Source organism: Oncorhynchus tshawytscha, linkage group LG03, assembly GCF_018296145.1.
Source record: "Oncorhynchus tshawytscha isolate Ot180627B linkage group LG03, Otsh_v2.0, whole genome shotgun sequence".
Taxonomy (NCBI): domain Eukaryota; kingdom Metazoa; phylum Chordata; class Actinopteri; order Salmoniformes; family Salmonidae; genus Oncorhynchus; species Oncorhynchus tshawytscha.
In genome coordinates, this window is record NC_056431.1 from 62,060,847 (window position 1) to 62,081,451 (window position 20,605).

Below are 20,605 nucleotides of genomic sequence, written 5' to 3' on the forward strand. Positions count from 1 at the left end.
TCTCAAATGTAACATATATATTTGATTTGTTTAACACTTTTTTTGGTTACCACATGATTCCATGTGTTATTTCATATTTTTGATGTCTTCACTATTATTCTACATTGTAGAAAATAGTAAAAATAAAGAAAAAGCCTTGAATAAGTAGGTGTTCTAAAACTTTTGACCTCTAGTGTACACGTGTGTCACGCCCTGACCATAGAGAGCCTTTTTATGTCTCTATTTGGTTTGGTCAGGGTGTGATTTGGGTGGGCATTCTATGTTCTTTATTTCTATGTTTTGTCTTTCTATGTTTTGGCCGGGTATGGTTCTCAATCAGGGACAACTGTCTATCGTTGTCTCTGATTGGGAATCATACTTAGCCAGCCTGTTTTGCCACCTTAGGTTGTGGGATGTTGTTTTTTTGTTAGCTCTGTGTAGCCTTCAGAATGTGATGTTCGTTGTTCTTTGTTTGGTGTTCGGATTAAATAAAGAATCATGAACATGTACCACGCTGCACCTTGGTCCACTTCTTCCGACGAGCGTTACAACGTGGTCTGCGGTTGTGAGGCCACTTGGACATACTGCCATATTCTCTAAAACGGCGTTTGAGGTGGCTTATTTTTAAAATATATTTCACCTTTATTCAACCAGGTAGGCTAGTTGAGAGCAACTTCTCATTTACAACTGCAACCTGGCCAAGATAAAGCAAAGCAGTGCGACAAAAACAACAACACTGAGTTACATATGGGATAAACAAATGAACAGTCAATAACACAATAGAAAAATATGTGTACAGTGTGTGCAAATGTAGTAAGATTAGGGAGGTTAGGCAATAAATAGGCCATAGAGACAAAATAATTACAGTTTATCATTAACACTGGAGTGATAGATGTGCAGATGATGATGTGCAGGTAGAGATACTGGGGTGCAAAAGAGCAAAAAATAAATAACAATATGGGGTTGAGGTAGTTGGGTGTGCTATTTACAGATGGGCTGTGTACAGGTACACTACTCTGACAGCTGATGCTAAAAGTTAGAGAGGGAGATATAAGTCTCCAGCTTCAGTGATTTTTGCAATTTGTTACAGTCATTAGCAGCAGAGAACTGGAAGGAAAGGCTGCCAAAGAGGGATGACCAGTGAAATATACCTGCTGGAGCACGTGCTACGGGTGGGTGTTGCTATGGTGACCACTAAGCTGAGATAAGGTGGGGCTTTATCTAGCAAAGACTTATTGAGGACCTGGAGCCAGTGGGTTTGGTGATGAATATGTAGCAAGGGCCAGCCAACGAGAGCATACAGGTCGCAATGGCTGGTAGTAAATGGGGCTTTGGTGACAAAAAGTATGGCACTGTGACAGACGACATCCAATTTGCTGAGTATAGTGTTGGAGGCTATTTTGTAAATTACATCACCGAAGTCAAGGATCGGTAGGATAGTCAGTTTTACGAGGGTAAGTTTGGCAGCACAAGTGAAGGATGCTTTGTTGCGAAGTAGGAAGCCGATTGGAGATGCTTAATGTGAGTCTGGAGGGAGAGTTTACAGTCTAATCAGACACCTAGGTATTTGTAGTTGTCCACATATTCTAAGTCAGAACCGTCCATAGTAGAGATGCTAGTCGGGCAGGGCGGTTGGGGGCAACAATCGGTTGAAGTGCATACAGTTAGTTTTACTCAGATAGACCAACTAACTAGCGTTTTGCAAAACACAAAGTGGATTTAATTTCTTTAGGCAAACAGCCCTAATGTTGGAAACAAACATCATTATGTTGCCATCCAGAGTCACATTTAGTTATTTTCCAAGCTATAGCACACAATATTTTGCATACAGCAGGTTTGTAAAGGACCTAATAGTTTGTTCTGTTTCGTACAGCCCTAATCGGACCCTCACCCCATGACCCCAGTGTGTCATGTCTGATTGGTTAAATGCATTCCAGACAGGATTTGATTGGCCTTGGGGACAGTAGCGTAGGTGGGGATATGTTTTTGTCTGTGTCATGCCATCCCAGCTGTTTTGTGGACATGTGCCAACCCAGGGGATGTAGAGAAGCGAAGCAAGTTTCTGTTTTGCAGTTATTCAGAGTGTTTGGGTGGTTCTGGGGGGAGGGGGACAGGGAGAGGGGGATCAGGTGAGAGAGATACGGGAGGTGTAGGCTGTTTTAGGGGTGACCTTGGTAGCGTAGAGTGGGTGGGTTGCTATGGCAACAGGAGGCTGTAGCAAAGGAGGGTTGTTGTGGAATGAGTAGGCTCTCTCTTCTTTTTCCCTCTCTCTTTTTACCTCTCCTGTCTCCTGTGTCAGAAATCTCTCTTCCTCCCTTTTTTCCCACCCTCGTATTGATTGGGCTAGTAGTGTGGTCTCTCCGTGTATGAGAGGTGATCTCTACTAGGCTTTTTACTCACTAAATGAGTCCTCCGTCATGCCTTTGAACCTTCTCTCCCTACATAGGGCATTTCAGATTCTGTCTGAATGCTCTGTATCACAGACATGATATGGAGACTCCCATATCAAGCCTCCATCGTTCAGACTCAGGGACTTGTCATAAGAGACTTTCCCCTTAGTGACAGGGATGGCCTATAACTCATTTAATAGTAAAGTGTGATCAAACACACATCCTTTTTTAGTGGGGTGAAAAAAGTTGGTGTAAAAGAAATAGAGCCCACACAGTCATAAGCTCCACCCCGCAGCTTTATGAATATACACACAGCGTTTTCATCCTGCAGGGATGTTTGTCAGGTCGTTTCACCGGGAGTGTACCACACTCATATTGATAGACCTAAAACAAGCGCCAATTAAGGCAGTCTATACATATTTAAGTTGAAAAGAAGGGCAACACAAAAACAGTGTATAAAAGGCTCATATTGAGTTGCACCCCCCTTTTGCCCTCAGAACAGCCTCAATTCGTCGGGGCATGGACTCCACAAGGTGTCGAAAGCATTCCACAGGGATGCTGACTCCAATGCTTTCCACAGTTGTGACAAGTTGGATGGATGCTCTTTGGGTGGTGGACCATTCTTGATACACACAGGAAACTGTTGAGAGTGAAAACCCAGCAGCGTTGTAGTTCTTGACACAAACCATACCATACCCCATTCAAAGTCACTTAAATATTTAGTCTTCCACATTCAACCTCTCAATTGCACACACACAATTCATATCTCAATTGTCTCAAAGCTTAAAAATCCTTCTTTAACCTTTCTCCTCCCCTTCATCTACACTGATAGAAATGGATTTAACAAGTGACATCAATAAGGGATCATAGCTTTCACCTGGTCAGTCTGTCATGGAAAGCGCCGATGTTCTTCATGTTTTGGACACGCCGTGTATATACTATGTTATGACTGTATAACCAGTGGTGGAGATTTTGAGTGTGTGGGCTCTATTTCTTTTATACTGTAACTCATTTATTGTTAATTCAGATCAATTTGAAACATTTTCAGTTCAATTCAGTCATTTCAGTTCAATACAACCCAAATCTCGATACTGGTATGCTAAATATTGCATTCCATTTCCAGAATTTCAGTGGGATAGAAATCAAACAAATTCCTGTATTTCCTGTGGTCTTTCATCCATCTCTCTCTCATGTTGTCATTCTTCCCAGTGCCTTGATAAACTGCAGTAACCTGATGTTGAACACAGATCCTCCTCCTCTTCTATGTCTTTTCTCTGATCTCTTTGTTCTCTCATTTCATTAGTGGTGGCTGTCTCTGTTGTTCCTGATATCTCTCTGAATCTCAATCTACACACACATACACACACACGCCCGCACACGCACACGTACAAAGCGAAAGAGATTGGGATCAAGCTGTTTTTAGCATCTGTGCTCAGTCATACCAGGATAACTTCAGGATATATGGATACCACCAGGCTTGAAACTAGCCCATGTGACATCTCAACAATTACAATGTTTAAAATCTACAAACCACTTCAATACCATGCACCTGGTACACTGTACACTCCAATACCATACATCTTGACAAAGCCCTTGAATGGCCAAGCATCTTAACCAGGGCTTGACCCACACTGTATTACTGGAAAGCCTACTCCATCCTCCATTCATTTGTCCAGGCCAGCTAAAAGGATGACTGCTGCTGCTACCCATTGTGTCTTACACACTGATGTCTTTATACAATCTAGGGCTGTGTGTGTGTGTGTCTTCGCTGTGATCTCTGTCATTAGATCTAAACCACATCACAGTCCCCACTGCCCCTAACCGGTTAGATGAGCCTTTTCCCACTGAGATAATAGAACCTGAACAGGATATGAATCCAACTGACAGACATTCAGGCAGGATGTATTGACCCTTTACACTGTAGGAATTGGCAATATGGAAAGGGCTAAATTAAAAGGTTTCTTACAGAAGAAATATGAAATGCATCAGCATGGTAGGAATTAAAAGGGAACACTTTGGAGATTCTGGGGAAAATATTAGACCAAAGTTGAGGACCCAACAGTTCACCTGGCACAAGACTGAATCCAAACATTAAACTTGTTGATTTCATGTGGATGTTGTATTTTCTGTACTTTTTGCCACATTTGTTGATAACGCAGTCTGAAAATACTCTTGATACATTCACTAACATGATAAGAATATTCCTGGAGAATGTGGGGTAGGTGCAACACAAGACAGATCAAGTAAGAGGACTAACTGGTGTCGCCAAGTGGCCACACACCTCTCCAAAGTGTGCACAGTTCCTAAGTCATTTCAATGCAACTATAAGGTGCTGTTTTGAGCTCTCCTAGCTGTGCCATTGAGGAACTAGTGCAAACACACTTGTAGATTTGTTTGTTTGGAACGCAACCCTGCATCACCGCCATCACACAATTACTGTTGTTTACGCGATCCAAAAACGGCCCATAAAAAATTGTAATCTGGGTCAGTTGGGCATAATTTAAAAGCTTGTTCTATTGCCAACATGCCTGGCTAAGTTAGAAAATACGATATTACAGTGTTAGGCTTCACAAGGCAATTCAGAGAAACACACACACATCCTCTTGACTGCTGCTGGGACATGTCATCATCTTCCATTCCAGAATAATCCTGCCGCCCACCGAGCCCCGTCTCTGTATAGAGGGTTTTACCACTTCTCCCTCCCAAACCCGTCCCGTCTGTCTGTCTCTCCCGCTTTTCCTCTCTGTTTTTAACCGGAAGAGTTTGTTTGCTTCTGTTGTCAGCTATACATAGTAGCTCATTCTGAAATGTGTTCTCATTCCAAATACATTGTCTGTATATTTTGAGTGTGTGATCTGCAGGGAAATGCTCTGTTTGAAGTTCCAGTGTTAGGCTGTCATTTAGGAGAACGTGCCCTGGCTGGTTGAACACTGTGTGTGTGGTGTCTGCGTGCGTGCCCTGTATGTCTGAGAGGGTTATGCTATACGCCTGGGGCAGGTGTCAACTGATGTAATAGAAATATAACAACAATAAGGTCATATAGCAGATGCTTTCATATAAAGCCACTTAAAGTTGACATATGGGACTGAAAGTCACAACTCTGATCCATCCTCTTACCAAAGGATGTGCTCCACCTGTGAGTCATCATATGCCATAGAACCACTGATGTGATACTCATCTCTTCTCTCTTCTTCCTCCTCTCCTCCTGCAGTCATCCCCGACTCCCTCGCTGTCACTGCGCCGCCACAGACCCTCTCCCAGGTGGAGGGTGACACGCTCCAGCTCACCTGTGAGGTTTCCCGGGCGACAGAGCAGCACACACACCTGTCTGTGGGTTGGTACCTGCGTTCCCCTGAGGACGCTACCATGTCGCCCCAGGAGATCCTCACTCTGTCCCGAGACTTTGTCCTCCGGGCCGGTGCGCCTTACAAACAGAGGATGACTGCAGGAGACCTGAGACTGGATAAGACCAGCCCTACGTCCTACAGGCTGACCATCCACCGGCTGCAGCCTGCTGATCAGGGCCTGCTCTACTGCCAGGCTGCAGAGTGGATCCAGGACCCCGACCGCAGCTGGTTCACCATGACCCGCAAGCAGGCTGATAAGACCCAGCTACGGATACAGCCCATTGGTGAGTAGGGGGAGATGGGAGTGTGGAGGTGTGACACACACACACAGACTCTTTTTGAGTGAAGATCACTATCTCCCACTAAGCAAAGGAACAACATTAGCACATTTAGACCTAATTGTCTTGCTCATAAGCGTGTGAGTCTCAAGTTTGGGGAAGCACATTTTCACTGTCAAAAATATAAAGCATTCATGCATCATCACATTTGCAGACTTATGTAAGACAGATGACTATTCCTAATTTCATTAGTAAATTGGATAGTCATAATTTATGTTAATACAACTCAATCACTGTTTGCAAAAAATACTTTTCAATGCAGCGCGTGGTAGAGTATTGGCCTTGACTAGGCTTTATCAAATATGTTTCTTCTCTTTTCTTTGCACAGGAAAAATATGGCCTTTTTTTAAAAACAGTTCATGCAATTTTTCTACACTTTATATGACTGGAGAGATTAGCAGAATTTTTTAAGTAATGAAGATTGTGGCCAAAGCAAATTAGCTAAGGCCAGTTCAGTTGCCTCACTTCAGCCACAATGTTGACCCCTTTGTCTGTGGTGATACAGGACACTTTATTTTTGTCAAAGGCCCAGTCAAGCAATCCTGAACGCAGGGCTTCGGCCAGGTATTTATCAGTGTCCCGTTTGTCAGTGTCCCGTTTATCAGTGTCCCTTTTGTGGTGCTGGAAGTCTTAGTAGATCTCCTATGGTTTTTGCGCATATTATGCAAGCAGACTGGTCCAAGTCATCTGGTTCTCCATTGTCGTTAGGTTTGAAATCGAAATGTGCCTCAATAAGTGATGCTACGTTTTCTTTTGATGCTATGAGAGCCATCTTCTTCACCTCACTACTCCAATCTACAGTAACATCGAAAAAGGTCAGTGGAGTGGAAGAATGTGCAAAGTAGAAATAGAAATAATGGGGTGCAAAGGAGGAAAACAAACAAACAAACACAGTAGGGGAAGAGGTAGTTGTTTGGGCTAAATATACCTGCTGGAGTGCATGCTACAGGTGAGTGCTGCTATGGTGAACAGCGAGCTGAGATAAGGGGGGACTTTACCTAGCAGGGTCTTGTAGATGACCTGGAGCCGGTGGGTTTGGTGACAAGTATGAAGAGAGGGCCAGCCAACGAGAGTGTACAGGTCGCAGTGGTGGGTAGTATATGGGGCTTTGGTGACAAAACGGGTGGCACTGTGATAGACTGCATCCAATTTATTGAGTAGGGTATTGAAAGCGACTTTGCCGAAGTTGAGGATCGGTAGGATGGTCAGTTTTACGAGGGTATGTTTAGCAGCATGAGTGAAGGATGCTTTGTTGCGAAATAGGAAGCCAATTCTGGATTTAACTTTGGATTAGAGATGTTTGATGTGAGTCTGGAAGGAGAGTTTACAGTCTAACCAGACACCTAGGTATTTGTAGCTGTCCACATATTCTAAGTCAGAACCGTCCAGATTAGTGAGGCTGGACGGACGGGAAGGTGCAGGCAGTGATCGGTTGAAAAGCATGCATTTAGTTTTACTTGTATTTAAGAGCAGTTGGAGGCCACGGAAGGAGAGCTGTATGGCATTGAATTTCATCTGGAGGGTTGTTAACACAGTGTCCAAAGAAGGGCCAGAAGTATACAGAATGGTGTTGTCTGCGTAGAGGTGGATCAGAGACTCACCAGCAGCAAGAGTGACATCATCGAAGAATACAGAGAAGAGAGTCGGCCCAACAATTGAAGCTTGTGGCACCCCCATAGAGACTGCCAGAGGCCCGGACAACAGGCCCTCCGATTTGACACACTGAACTCTATCAGAGAAGTAGTTGGTGAACCAGGCGAGGCAATCATTTGAGAAACCAAGGCTATCGAGTCTGCCGATGAGGATGTGGTGATTGACAGAGTCGAAAGCCTTGGCCAAGTCGATGAATACGGCTGCACAGTAATGTCTCTTATTGATGGCGGTTATGATGTCGTTTAGGACCTTGAGCATGGCTGAGGTGCACGCATGACCAGCTCTGACACCGGATTGCATAGCAGAGAAGGTACGGTGGGATTCAAAATGGTCGGTAATCTGTTTGTTAACTTGGCTTTCGAAAACCTTAGAAAGACAGGGTAGGATAGATATAGGTCTGTAGCAGTTTGGGTCTAGAGTGTCACCCGCTTTGAAGAGGGGGATGACCGCGGCAGCTTTCCAATCTTTCGGAATCTCAGATGACACGAAAGAGAGGTTGAACAGGCTAGTAATAGGGGATGCAAAAATTTTGGCAGATAGTTTTAGAAAGAAAGGGTCCAGATTGTCTAGCCCGGCTGATTTGTAGGGGTCCAGAATTTGCAGCTGTTTCAGAACGGGGTAGGGGTAGCCAGATGGAAAGCATGGCCAGCCGTAGAAAAATGCTTATTGAAATTCTCAATTATAGTGGATGTATCGGTGGTTACAGTGTTCTTATTGTCCATGGACTTTACAGTGTCCCAGAACTTTTTTGAGTTTGTGTTACAGGAAGCAAATTTCTGCTTGAAATAGCTAGCCTTGGCTTTTCTAACTGCCTGTGTATATTGGTTTTTAACTTCCCTGAAAAGTTGCATATCACGGGGGCTGTTTAGTGCTAATGCAGAACGCCATAGGGTGTTTTTGTGTTGGTTAAGGGCGGTCAGGTCTGGAGAGAACCAAGGGCTATATCTGTTCCTGGTTCTAAATTTCTTGAATGGGGCATGTTTATTTAAGATGGTGAGGAAGGCATTTAACAAAATATTCCATCAGTAGAGGATGCCTGGTTGAGGTCAATATCCTTCCAGGATACCCGGGCCAGGTTGATTAGAAAGGCCTGCTCGCTGAAGTGTTTCAGGGAGCATTTGACAGTGATGAGTGGAGGTCGTTTGACCGCTGACCCATTGCGGATGCAGACAATGAGGCAGTGATCACTGAGATCTTGGTTCAAAACAGCAGAGGTGTATTTAGAGGGCAAGTTGGTTAGGATGATATCTATGAGGGTGCCCGTGTTTACGGCTTTGGGGTGGTACCTGGTAGGTTCCTTGATAATTAGTGTGAGATTGAGGGCATCAAGATTAGATTGTAAGATGGCTGGGGTGTTAAGCATGTCCCAGTTTAGGTCACCAAGCAGCACAAGCTCTGAAGAGAGATGGGGGGGCAATCAGTTCACATATGGTGTCCAGAGCACAGCTGGGGGCAGAGGGTGGTTTATAGCAGGCGGCAACGGTGAGAGACTTGTTTTTAGAGAGGTGGATTTTTAAAAGTAGAAGCTCAAATTGTTTGGGCACAGACCTGGATAGTAGGACAGAACTCTGCAGGGTATCTCTGCAGTAGATTACAACTCCGCCCCCTTTGGCAGTTCTATTTTGTCGGACAATGTTGTAGTTGGGGATGGAAATTTCAGGATTTTTGGTGGTCTTCCTAAGCCAGGATTCAGACACAGCTAGGACAGCCGGGTTGGCAGAGTGTGCTAAAGCAGTGAATAAAACAAACTTAGGGAGGAGGCTTCTAATGTTAACATGCATGAAACCAAGGCTATTACAGTTACAGAAGTCATCAAAAGAGAGCGCCTGGGAAATAGGAGTGGAGCTAGGCACTGCAGGGCCTGTATTCATCTCTACATCACCAGAGGAACGGAGGAGTAGGATAAGGGTACGGCTAAAAGCTATGAGAATTGGTCGTCTAGGACGTCTGGAACAGAGAGTAAAAGGAGCAGGTTTCTGGGGGCGATAAAATAGCTTCAAGGTATAATGTGCAGACAAAGGTATGGTAGGATGTGAATACAGTGGAGGTAAACCTAGGCATTGAGTGATGATGAGAGAGGTATTGTCTCTAGAAACATCATTGAAACCAGGTGATGTCATCGCATGTGTGGGTGGTAGAACTGAAATGTTGGATAAGGTATAATGAGCAGGGCTAGAGGCTCTACAGTGAAATAAGCCAATAAACACTAACCAGAACAGCAATGGACAAGGCATATTGACATTAAGTTGAGGCATGCTTAGCCGAAGTGATCATAAGGGTCCAGTGAGTAGTGAGGTTGGTTCGGGTCACGGCAATTCAGCCAGCTAGCCGGGCCATCGGTAGCAAGCTGGCAGAGGATGGAGGTGTGTTTTTAGCCACCTCATGTGTTTCCATCTGTAGATTAGTGGGGTTCCGTGTGGTATTCAACCACTGGGTGAAAAGACAAAGACATGTTTACACAAGCACATGTATTTATACCCTCCTACTAGGAGGAGTCACCTCCTTGCACATCTAGATAGCCAACATGTCTGTTGCTAGTCAGGAACTTCATTGGTTCCTCTCACTCACTGGTGTAGTCATGGCCCCGCCTCCTGCTAGAACCTTTGTGGGCATGCAAGTATATATGTGTGACAAGACTGTTCCCCCTCACTTCATCTGACCTGACCTCGGGCCGAATTCCTAACTCCTCCCTAATCCACGACTGTCCAACCTTATCAGTGGCTGAAACCAGACTGTTGCTCTTTGCCTCCTTCCATAGGATCCACTGATTAACTTTCCATACACCTAGTTCTTATCCACCCTCCATTGACCCCAACATATGCATTCATTTTACATGTAAAGTAATCAATAAGTTCTGGTATGGTAACATGAATAAGTGTATTTCAAGCTAGAATCCAACACCATTCACCGCCACCCTGTAGGCTATAGGATCTATAGGTACCCCTGGTCCCCACTTTTCACCCCACAACCTCCCCACTTGACCTTCAGACTCTCTCCTATTCATGCATATTGTGGATTTGCTGATTTCGCATCAACAGATAGTTGGAAAGAGGCGGAGATGTATACAGTTTAATAGACAGACTAAATTAGCATAACAATACCATATAATCAATAGTTAACACTCCCACTATGGGTAAAGTATTTCTATAATAAAATAAAGTTGTTCAAACATTTTTTTCAAGAAATTCTATTTTCATGATGGTCTTCATCCAAAACCGTCAATGTCACGGTTATCCAATTACTGTCACAGCCCTAGGGAGATGTGTGGAGATCGTGACATTGTCACAGCCCTAGGGAGATGTGTGGAGATCGTGACATTGTCACAGCCCTAGGGAGATGTGTGGAGATCGTGACATTGTCACAGCCCTAGGGAGATGTGTGGAGATCGTGACATTGTCACAGCCCTAGGGAGATGTGTGGAGATTGTGACATTGTCACAGCCCTAGGGAGATGTGTGGAGATCGTGACATTGTCACAGCCCTAGGGAGATGTGTGGAGATCGTGACATTGTCACAGCCCTAGGGAGATGTGTGGAGATCGTGACATTGTCACAGCCCTAGGGAGATGTGTGGAGATCGTGACATTGTCACAGCCCTAGGGAGATGTGTGGAGATCGTGACATTGTCACAGCCCTAGGGAGATGTGTGGAGATCGTGACATTGTCACAGCCCTAGGGAGATGTGCGGAGATCGTGACATTGTCACAGCCCTAGGGAGATGTGTGGGTCTCCTGACCCCTCCTGTCTCAGCCTCCAGTATTTATGCTGCAGTAGTTAATGTGTCGGGGGGCTAGGGTCAGTTTGTTATATCTGGAGTACCTCTCCTGTCCTATTCGGTGTCCTGTGTGAATCTAAGTGTGCGTTCTCTAATTCTCTCTTTCTCTCTCTCTCTCTCCCTCTCTCGGAGGACCTGAGCCCTAGGACCATGCCCCAGGACTACCTGACATGATGACTCCTTGCTGTCCCCAGTCCACCTGACCGTGCTGCTGCTCCAGTTTCAACTGTTCTGCCTTATTATTATACGACCATGCTGGTCATTTATGAACATTTGAACATCTTGGCCATGTTCTGTTATAATCTCCACCCAGCACAGCCAGAAGAGGACTGGCCACCCCACATAGCCTGGTTCCTCTCTAGGTTTCTTCCTAGGTTTTGGCCTTTCTAGGGAGTTTTTCCTAGCCACCGTGCTTCTACACCTGCATTGCTTGCTGTTTGGGGTTTTAGGCTGGGTTTCTGTACAGCACTTTGAGATAAACATTGTCACAGCCCTAGGGAGATGTGTGGAGATCGTGACATTGTCACAGCCCTAGGGAGATGTGTGGAGATCGTGACATTGTCACAGCCCTAGGGAGATGTGTGGAGATCGTGACATTGTCACAGCCCTAGGGAGATGTGTGGAGATAGCTTCTTGTTATAATGATCTGATAATAAGCTGTCGACCTCTCCAACCCAGCAGACCGGGAACAAGAGCAGAGTCTTAGCTACACAAACACACTGAAACACACAACATGAAATACAGGGCCCCTGTACGCTACAGAACAATGGTGTCTTTCTACAGTTCCAGGAACACTATTCCAGCAGATCTATATGATGACTGATTATTAGCAGAATGACGGTAGAATTATTAATTGATTCTTAAGCATTTGCAACAATGGAAACATTTTTGTTTTCCTCCTGTGAGCAGTGAACGCTCTGAACCTCCGGTGGTTGATGCCGCCTCAAATGGTGATCAGAGGATGTTGGATATGAAGGCTCTCTGTGTCTCAGAAGAGTGTTAAGTCAGCCAGGAGAGGCACAAAGAGCTCTGCCTCTTACACCCCCTCTTCTCTCTCTCTTTTCTCTCTCTCTCCTATAATCCATAATGGATGGGAGTGTTGTAACGTGACAAAAGGTGTAGATCAAGGCGTGTGCGTGTGTACACCTGCGTGTGTGAGTGCGTGTGTCTCCTTCATTAAGCTGTGTGTATTGAAGAGAGAGAGAAAGAGGATCCAGAGACAGCCCCATCACTGGCTAATCACCCACAAACAGAGAGGAGAGGCCAGACATGGACAGAATCCTAATTTTTATTTATTTATTTTATTTCACCTTTATTTAACAAGGTAGGCCAGTTGACATTGTCATTTACAACTGCGACCAGGCCAAGATAAAGCAAAGCAGTGCGACAAAAACAACAACACAGAGTTTCATATTGTTTTATATTTTACCTTTTATTTAACAAGGCAAGTCAGTTAAAAACAAATTCTTATTTTCAATGACGGCCTAGGAACAGTGGGTTAACTGCCTTGTTCAAGGCAGAAAGACAGATTTTTACCTTGTCAGCTCTGGGATTCAATCTTGCAACCTTTCGGTTACTAGTCCAACACTCTAACCACTAGGCTACCTGCCGCCCCGATAATGGGATAAACAAACGTACAGTCAATAACACAATAGAAAAAGTCTATGTAGAGTGTGTGCAGATGTAGTAAGATTAGGGAGGTAAGGCAATAAATAGGCCACAGAGGCGAAACAATTACAATTTAGCATTAACACTGGAGTGATAGATGTGCAGATGATGATGTGCAGGTTGAGATATTGGGGTGCAAAAGTGAAAGAAGATAAATAACAATATGGGGATGAGGTAGTTGGGTGTGCTATTTACAGATGGGCTGTGTACAGGTACAGTGATCGGTAAGCTGCTCTGACAGTTGATGCTTACAATTAGAGAGGGAGATATAAGTCTCCAGATTCAGTGATTTTTGCAATTAGGTTCCAGTCATTGGCAACAGAGAACTATAAGGCAAGGTGGCCAAAGTAAGTGTTGGCTTTGGGGATGACCAGTGAAATATACCTGCTGGAGCGCATGCTACGGGTGGATGTTGCTATGGTGACCAGTGAGCTGAGATAAGGCGGGGCTTTACCGAGCAAAGATTTATAGATGACCTGGAGCCAGTGGGTTTGGCGATGAATATGTAGCGAGGGCCAGCCAACGAGAGCATACAGGTCACAATGGTGGGTAGTATATGGGGCTTTGGTGACGAAACAGATAGCACTGTGATAGACTACATCCAGTTTGCTGAGTAGTGTTGGAGGCTATTTTGTAGCTGACATCACCGAAGTCAAGGATCGGTAGGATAGTCAGTTTTACGTCGGTATGTTTCGCAGCATGAGTGATGGAGGCTTTGTTACGAAATAGGAAGCCGATTCTAGATTTAATTTTGGATTGGAGATGCTTAATGTGAGTCTAACCAGACACCTAGTTGTCCACATATTCTAAGTCAGAACCGTCCAGAGTAATGGTGCTAGTCGGACGGGTGCAGGCAGCAATCGGTTGAAGAGCATGCATTTAGTTTTACTAGCATTTAAAAGCAGTTGGAGGCCATGGAAGGAGTGTTGTATGTCATTGAAGCTCGTTTGGAGGTTTGTTAACACATTGACCAATGAAGTGCCGGATGTATACAGAATGGTGTCGAGAAGACAGAGAAGAGAGTCGGCCCGCAAATTGAAGCCTGTGGCACCCCCATAGAGACTGCCAGATGTCCGGCCACAGGCCCTCTGATTTTAAACACTGATCTCGATCTGAGAAGTAGTTGGTGAACCAGGTAAGGCAGTCATTTGAGAAACCAAGGCTATTGAGTCTGCTGATAAGAATGCGGTGATTGACAGAGTCAAAAGCCTTGGCCAGGTCGATGAAGATGGCTGCACAGTACTGTTTTTTATCGATGGCTGTTATGATATCATTTAGGACATTGAGCATGGCTGAGGTGCACCCATGACCAGCTCGGAAACCAGATTGCATAGTGGAGAAGGTATGGTGGGATTCGAAATGGTCGGTGATCTGTTTGTTAACTTGGCTTTTGAAGATTTTCGAAAGGCAGGGCAGGATAGATATAAGTCTATAACAGTTTGGGTCTAGAGTGTCTCCCCCTTTGAAGAGGGAGATGGCAGCTTTCCGATCTTTGGGGATCTCAGATGATATGAAAGAGAGGTTGAACAGGCTAGTAATAGGGGTTGCAACAATTTCAGCGGATAATTTTAGAAAGTGAGGGTCCAGATTGTCTAGCCCAGCTGATATATAGGGATCCAGATTTTGAAGCTCTTTCAGAACATCAGCTGTCTGGCTTTGGGTGATGGAGAAGCAGGGGGGGACTTGGACAAGTTGCTGCTGGGGGTGCTGAGATGTTGGCCGAGTAGGGGTAGCCAGGTGGAAAGCATGGCCAGCCGTAGAAAAAATCTTATTGAAATTATCGATTATCATAGATTTATCGGAAATGACAGTGTTTCCTAGTCTCACTGCAGTGGGTAGCTGCAAAGAAGTGCTCTTATTCTCTATGGATTTTACAGTGTCCCAGAACTTTTTGGAGTTTATGCTACAGGATGCAAATTTTTGTTTGAAATGCTAGCCTTAGCTTTCCTAACTGAAAGTGTATATTGGTTCCCGACTTCCCTGAAAAGTTGCATATCGCAGGGGCTATTCGATGCTAATGCAGAACACCACAGGATATTTTTGTGCTGTCAAGGGCAGTCAAGTCTGGGGTGAACCAAGGGCTATATCTGTTCTTAGTTATACATCTTTTTGAATGGAGCATGCTTATTTAAGATGGTGAAGAAAGCATCCAGGCATCCTTTACTGACGGAATGAGGTCAATACCCTTCCAGGATACCCGGGCCAGGTTGATTAGAAAGGCCTGCTCGCTGAAGTGTTTTAGTGAGCATTTGACAGTGATGAGGGGTGGTTGTTTGACCGTGGACCCATTGCGGACGCAGGCATTGAGGCAGTGATCGCTGAGATCCGGGTTGAAAACAGCAGAAGTGTATTTAGAGGACAAGTTGGTCAGGATGATATCTAAGCGGGTGCCCATGGTTACGGCTTTAGGGTTGTACCTGGTATGTTCCTTGATAATTTGTGTGAGATTGAGGGCATCTATCTTAGATTGTAGGACTGCCAGGGTGTTAAGCATATCCCAGTTTAGGTCTCCTAACATTTTTAACTCTGAAGATAGATGGGGTGGGGGGCAATCATTTCACATATGGTGTCCAGGGCACAACTGTGGTCTGAGGGGGGTCTATAACAAGCTGCAACGGTGAGAGACTTGTTTCTGGAAAAGTGGATTTTTAAAAGTAGAAGCTCAAATTGTTTGGGCACAGACCTGGATAGTATGACAGAACTCTGCAGGCTATCTCTGCAGTAGATTACAACTCCGCCCCCTTTGGCAGTTCTATTTTGTTGGGAAATGTTGTAGTTGGGGATGGAAATTTCAGGATTTTTGGTGGTCTTCCTAAGCCAGGATTCAGACACAGCTAGGACATCAGCATTGGCGGAGTGTGCTAAAGCAGTGACTAAAACAAACTTAGGGAGGAGGCTTCTGATGTTAACATGCATGAAACCAAGGTTTTTACGGTTACAGAAGTCAACAAATGAGAGCGCCTCGGGAATGGTAGTGGTGCTGGGGGCTGTAGGGCCTGGGTTAATCTCTACATCACCAGAGGAACAGAGGAGGAGGAGGATAAGGGTACGGCTAAAGGCTATAAGAACTGGTCGTCTAGTGCGTTTGGAACAGAGAGTAAAAGGAGGAAATTTCTGGGCGTGGAAAAAATAGTTTCAAAGCATAATGTACAGACAAGGGTATGGTACGATGTGAGTACAGTGGAGGTAAACCTAGACATTGAGTGACAGTGAGAGAGGTTTTGTCTCTGGAGGCACCAGTTAAGCCAGGTGAGGTTACCACATTTGTAAGGCGTATTGGGCAGGGCTGGGGGCTCTACAGTGAAATAAGACTAATCACTAACCAAAACAGCAATAGACGAGGCGTATTGACATTAGGGAGAGGCATGTGAAGCCGAGTGTTCATAGGGTCCATTGTGTAGCAATACATGAGTCAGGGAGCCGATTCAGTAGATGCTACTACGTTAGGCGAGCTGGAGACACGGCGATTCTGACAGCTAGTGGGCCGGGGCTAGCAGATTGGCCTCCGGTGGCATCGCAAAGGAAGAGCCTGTTGAAACCACCTCGGACGATTACGTCGGCAGACCAGTCGTGATGGATCGGCTGGGCTCCATGACAGCAGTAAAGGGTCCAGGCCAATTGGCAAAAGAGGTATTGTAGCCCAAGAATTGGCTGGTGGACCTCTTCCGCTAGCCAGGAGATGGGGCTAGCTCGAGGCTAGCTCAAGGCTAATTGGTGCTTGCTTTGGGACAGAGACGTTAGCTAGGATTAGCCACTAGGATTGCAGCTAGCTACCTGCGATGATCCGGTGTAAAGGTTCAAACTTGCGGTAGGAATGTGCTAAAAAGCAGTCCGATATGCTCTGGGTTGTAATCACGCTGTGCAGACTGGCAGGTATTGACCGAGCTGAGGCTTGCTGGTGTCCGAGTTAACGGGAAGTGGCTAACTGACTACTAGCTAGTAGCTAGTTAGCTGGCTAGCCTCTGATGGGGGTTCCGGTTGTAAAGTTCTAAAGTTCAAAATAGCAGATCCATACCACATTGGGTGTGGCGGGTTGCAGGAGAGTATATTCAGTCCGTAGATGGAAAGTGAGATTAAAATTGATATGACATTTATACGGAAAAAACATTATTTACACGGGGCAGGACGGGGCCAAAACACATGTCCGACTGCTTCACCATCTTGGAACAAATGACCTCTCCTTCTCTTTCCATCTCTCTCTATCTCATTCCTCTTTTCACATCCCTCATGTTATCTTTCTCTCTCTAAAAGGTCACATCTCCCCCTTTCTCCTTGTCTCTTTTCCCACCTCTCTCACTTCCGAACTCCTGCATTTAAGACATATCTCTATCTTGTTTTGCTTTCTCTCTACATCTCATTGTCTATTTTCTCTCACTTTCTTTACATGTTTAATTTGTTGCAAACATTGACGGGTACGTCTCCACTTTTACCTGCTCTCTACCTCCATGTCTCTCACACCTCAACATTGCCCTGACACAGTTCAGGTTGTATTTTTTAGGACCTATCATAGCAAAACATTTCAAACAGTTGTACCAAGGAAAACGTAAACGAGTATTTCTAATTGGAAGAATATAGTACCTCCCCATTTTGACCTGATTGCTTCAGTTTCGTGCCTAGTGAATACGACCTAGGCTGTGTTTGTTGTTGAAATCTAAGTTGAGGCAGTGTCCTCATAAAGCAGGGCACAGCTCCTTGAGTTTACAGTCAGCCCATCTCTGATTTCACAATGCAATATACTGCCGCTTCATTGGTCAGCGAGGGCCAGATTGCCACTGGCCTTTTTTGGCATCTGCTTTCCACTCTATTAGGGATGAGCTGTGTGTGTGTGTGTGTGTGTGTGTGTGTGTGTGTGTGTGTGTGTGTGTGTGTGTGTGTGTGTGTGTGTGTGTGTGTGTGTGTGTGTGTTAGGGAGGTGATGCAGTGTGTGTGTGAATTGTGTGTAAGTATGCGTGTATCTGTCCAGTTAGTGCCAGACTGTTAGCTGTTAGGCTCAGTGTTATTTACAGACAAGCGGCCAGCATGAAAGCTCACTGTTTGTGCGTGTAAACAGTCCCCCCATCCACCCCAAAGCCATAAGGCTGCTACATAGTTAACCAAATAGCTTGTTTTTGGACTCACATACACTGCTGCTACTGTTTATCTGTCACTTTATTCCTGGTTAAATGTACATATCTAAATGCACATCGACCTGGTACTGGTACCCCGTGTATATAGCCAAGTTATCATGACTCATTGTGTATTTATTATTACTTTTATTATTACCTGTTTTACTTTCCTATTCTAGCACTATTTCTGTTTCTCTGCATTGTTGGGAAGGGCCCGTCAGTAAGCATTACACCTGAAGCATGTGACAAATAACATTTGATTTTGAACAGTCGCCCCCTCCCCTATTCCCATAACACTCCCCCACATAACTAATCATACCCAGGCAAACAGCAGTCTTTGAACTTTGCCTCATGACTGTGTTTTCTCAGGAAGTCTGTTTAAAGTCTTTATTACAGCCGGAGGCTAGCACCTCTCTGAGTGAGCCAGGCAGAGAGGAGCGGAGCGGGAGAGATGCACAGAGCTCACCGCCGCTCGTCATGTGGAAATGAGTACTGTAAATAAAACGCCAGCGTCGCCGTATGCGGAGTGCATCTGTAATTGGGAGCCCAGTCAGAGGTGTAGGCAGTGAAGGCTGTGCTAACAATGTTTGCTCCGTCTTCTCTCTCTTCTCTCTCAAACAGCACAGGAAGAGCGAGTGAGGGGAGAGGCGATGCTTTTTTCGTCTGCTGGAGAGAATCTTAATTGGCTGTGTTTTTGTCTTGGAGGTGAAACCAAGGGGAGAGGAGGAGGCTGGAGGAGCGGTGCTTTACTGTGGGCATAGCTGACTAGTTGTGTTACTCCCCCTTTCTCTCTTCTTGCCTCTCTCTCTCTCTCTATTCCTCCAATGTGAGGCAACCTACATTAAAGAACAGGACGTGCTTCTACACCTGCATTGCTTGCTGTTTGGGGTTTTAGGCTGGGTTTCTGTACAGCACTTTGAGATATCAGCTGATGTACGAAGGGCTATATAAATAAATTTGATTTGATTTGATTTGATGTGGTGGTGTAATGCTATGAATGTTATATGCTCTTATTTAAAGCAGGTCTCTAGCCCAAGCAGCTAGTCAAGCCCTCATGCGTTATATGAGGATAAGGGAACAGCTAAATCAGAGTTGATGAATCTCTGTCTGTCTGTCTGTCTGTCGGTGCAAGTGCAAATTTGCAGAAGTGCAAATAAAAGAGAAACAATTATGTACAATGTATGTATACATTTGCAATGAAGGCAAATGGCAAGTCTAAATGTGCAATGAAGGCAAATGGCAAGTCTAAATGTGCAATGAAGGTAAATGGCAAGTCTAAATGTGCAATGAAGGCAAATGGCAAGTCTAAATGTGCAATGAAGGCAAATGGCAAGTCTAAATGTGCAATGAAGGCAAATGGCAAGTCTAAATGTGCAATGAAGGCAAATGGCAAGTCTAAATGTGCAATGAAGGTAAATGGCAAGTCTAAATGTGCAATGAAGGTAAATGGCAAGTCTAAATGTGCAATGAAGGCAAATGGCAAGTCTAAATGTGCAATGAAGGCAAATGGCAAGTCTAAATGTGCAATGAAGGCAAATGGCAAGTCTAAATGTGCAATGAAGGCAAATGGCAAGTCTAAATGTGCAATGAAGGTAAATGGCAAGTCTAAATGTGCAATGAAGGTAAATGGCAAGTCTAAATGTGCAATGAAGGCAAATGGCAAGTCTAAATGTGCAATGAAGGTAAATGGCAAGTCTAAATGTGCAATGAAGGCAAATGGCAAGTCTAAATGTGCAATGAAGGTAAATGGCAAGTCTAAATGTGCAATGAAGGTAAATGGCAAGTCTAAATGTGCAATGAAGGCAAATGGCAAGTCTAAATGTGCAATGAAGGCAAATGGCAAGTCTAAATGTGCAATGAAGGCAAATGGCAAGTCTAAATGTGCAATGAAGGTAAATGGCAAGTCTAAATGTGCAATGAAGGTAAATGGCAAGTCTAAATGTGCAATGAAGGTAAATGGCAAGTCTAAATGTGCAATGAAGGTAAATGGCAAGTCTAAATGTGCAATGAAGGTAAATGGCAAGTGCAAGGAGGCATGCAACTGAAATGCAGGGATAGCAGCAATGAGGTTACCGAGGTTAACATGTACATATACAACTGAATAATGTCCTTAATCAGACTTTGCAAATCAATATCACAGTCAAATAGTACAGCGAAAGAGTGCAGTGCAACAAGGTCCCTGGGAGGGAGTACTAAGTGGTAGGATATGGCTAGTTTTTTAATTTATCTTTATTTAACTAGGCAAGTCAGTTAAGAACAAATTCATATTTTCAGTGACAGCCTAGGAACAGGGGGGCAACTTCCTTGTTCAGGGGCAGAATGACAGATGTTTACCTTGTCAGCTCAGGGATT

At 44.7% G+C, this 20,605-nt stretch overlaps 1 protein-coding gene across 1 annotated transcript in view; it reads left to right on the plus strand.

Moving 5' to 3' along the window:
• LOC112233729 (immunoglobulin superfamily member 3-like) overlaps nt 1-20,605 on the plus strand; it is a 169,116-nt gene that overhangs the window by 88,420 nt on the left and 60,091 nt on the right. Inside the window, exon 3 of the mRNA XM_042319803.1 lies at nt 5,581-6,000. Coding sequence (XP_042175737.1) covers nt 5,581-6,000 — 420 coding nt within the window. The remainder of the gene's footprint in view (nt 1-5,580; nt 6,001-20,605) is intronic.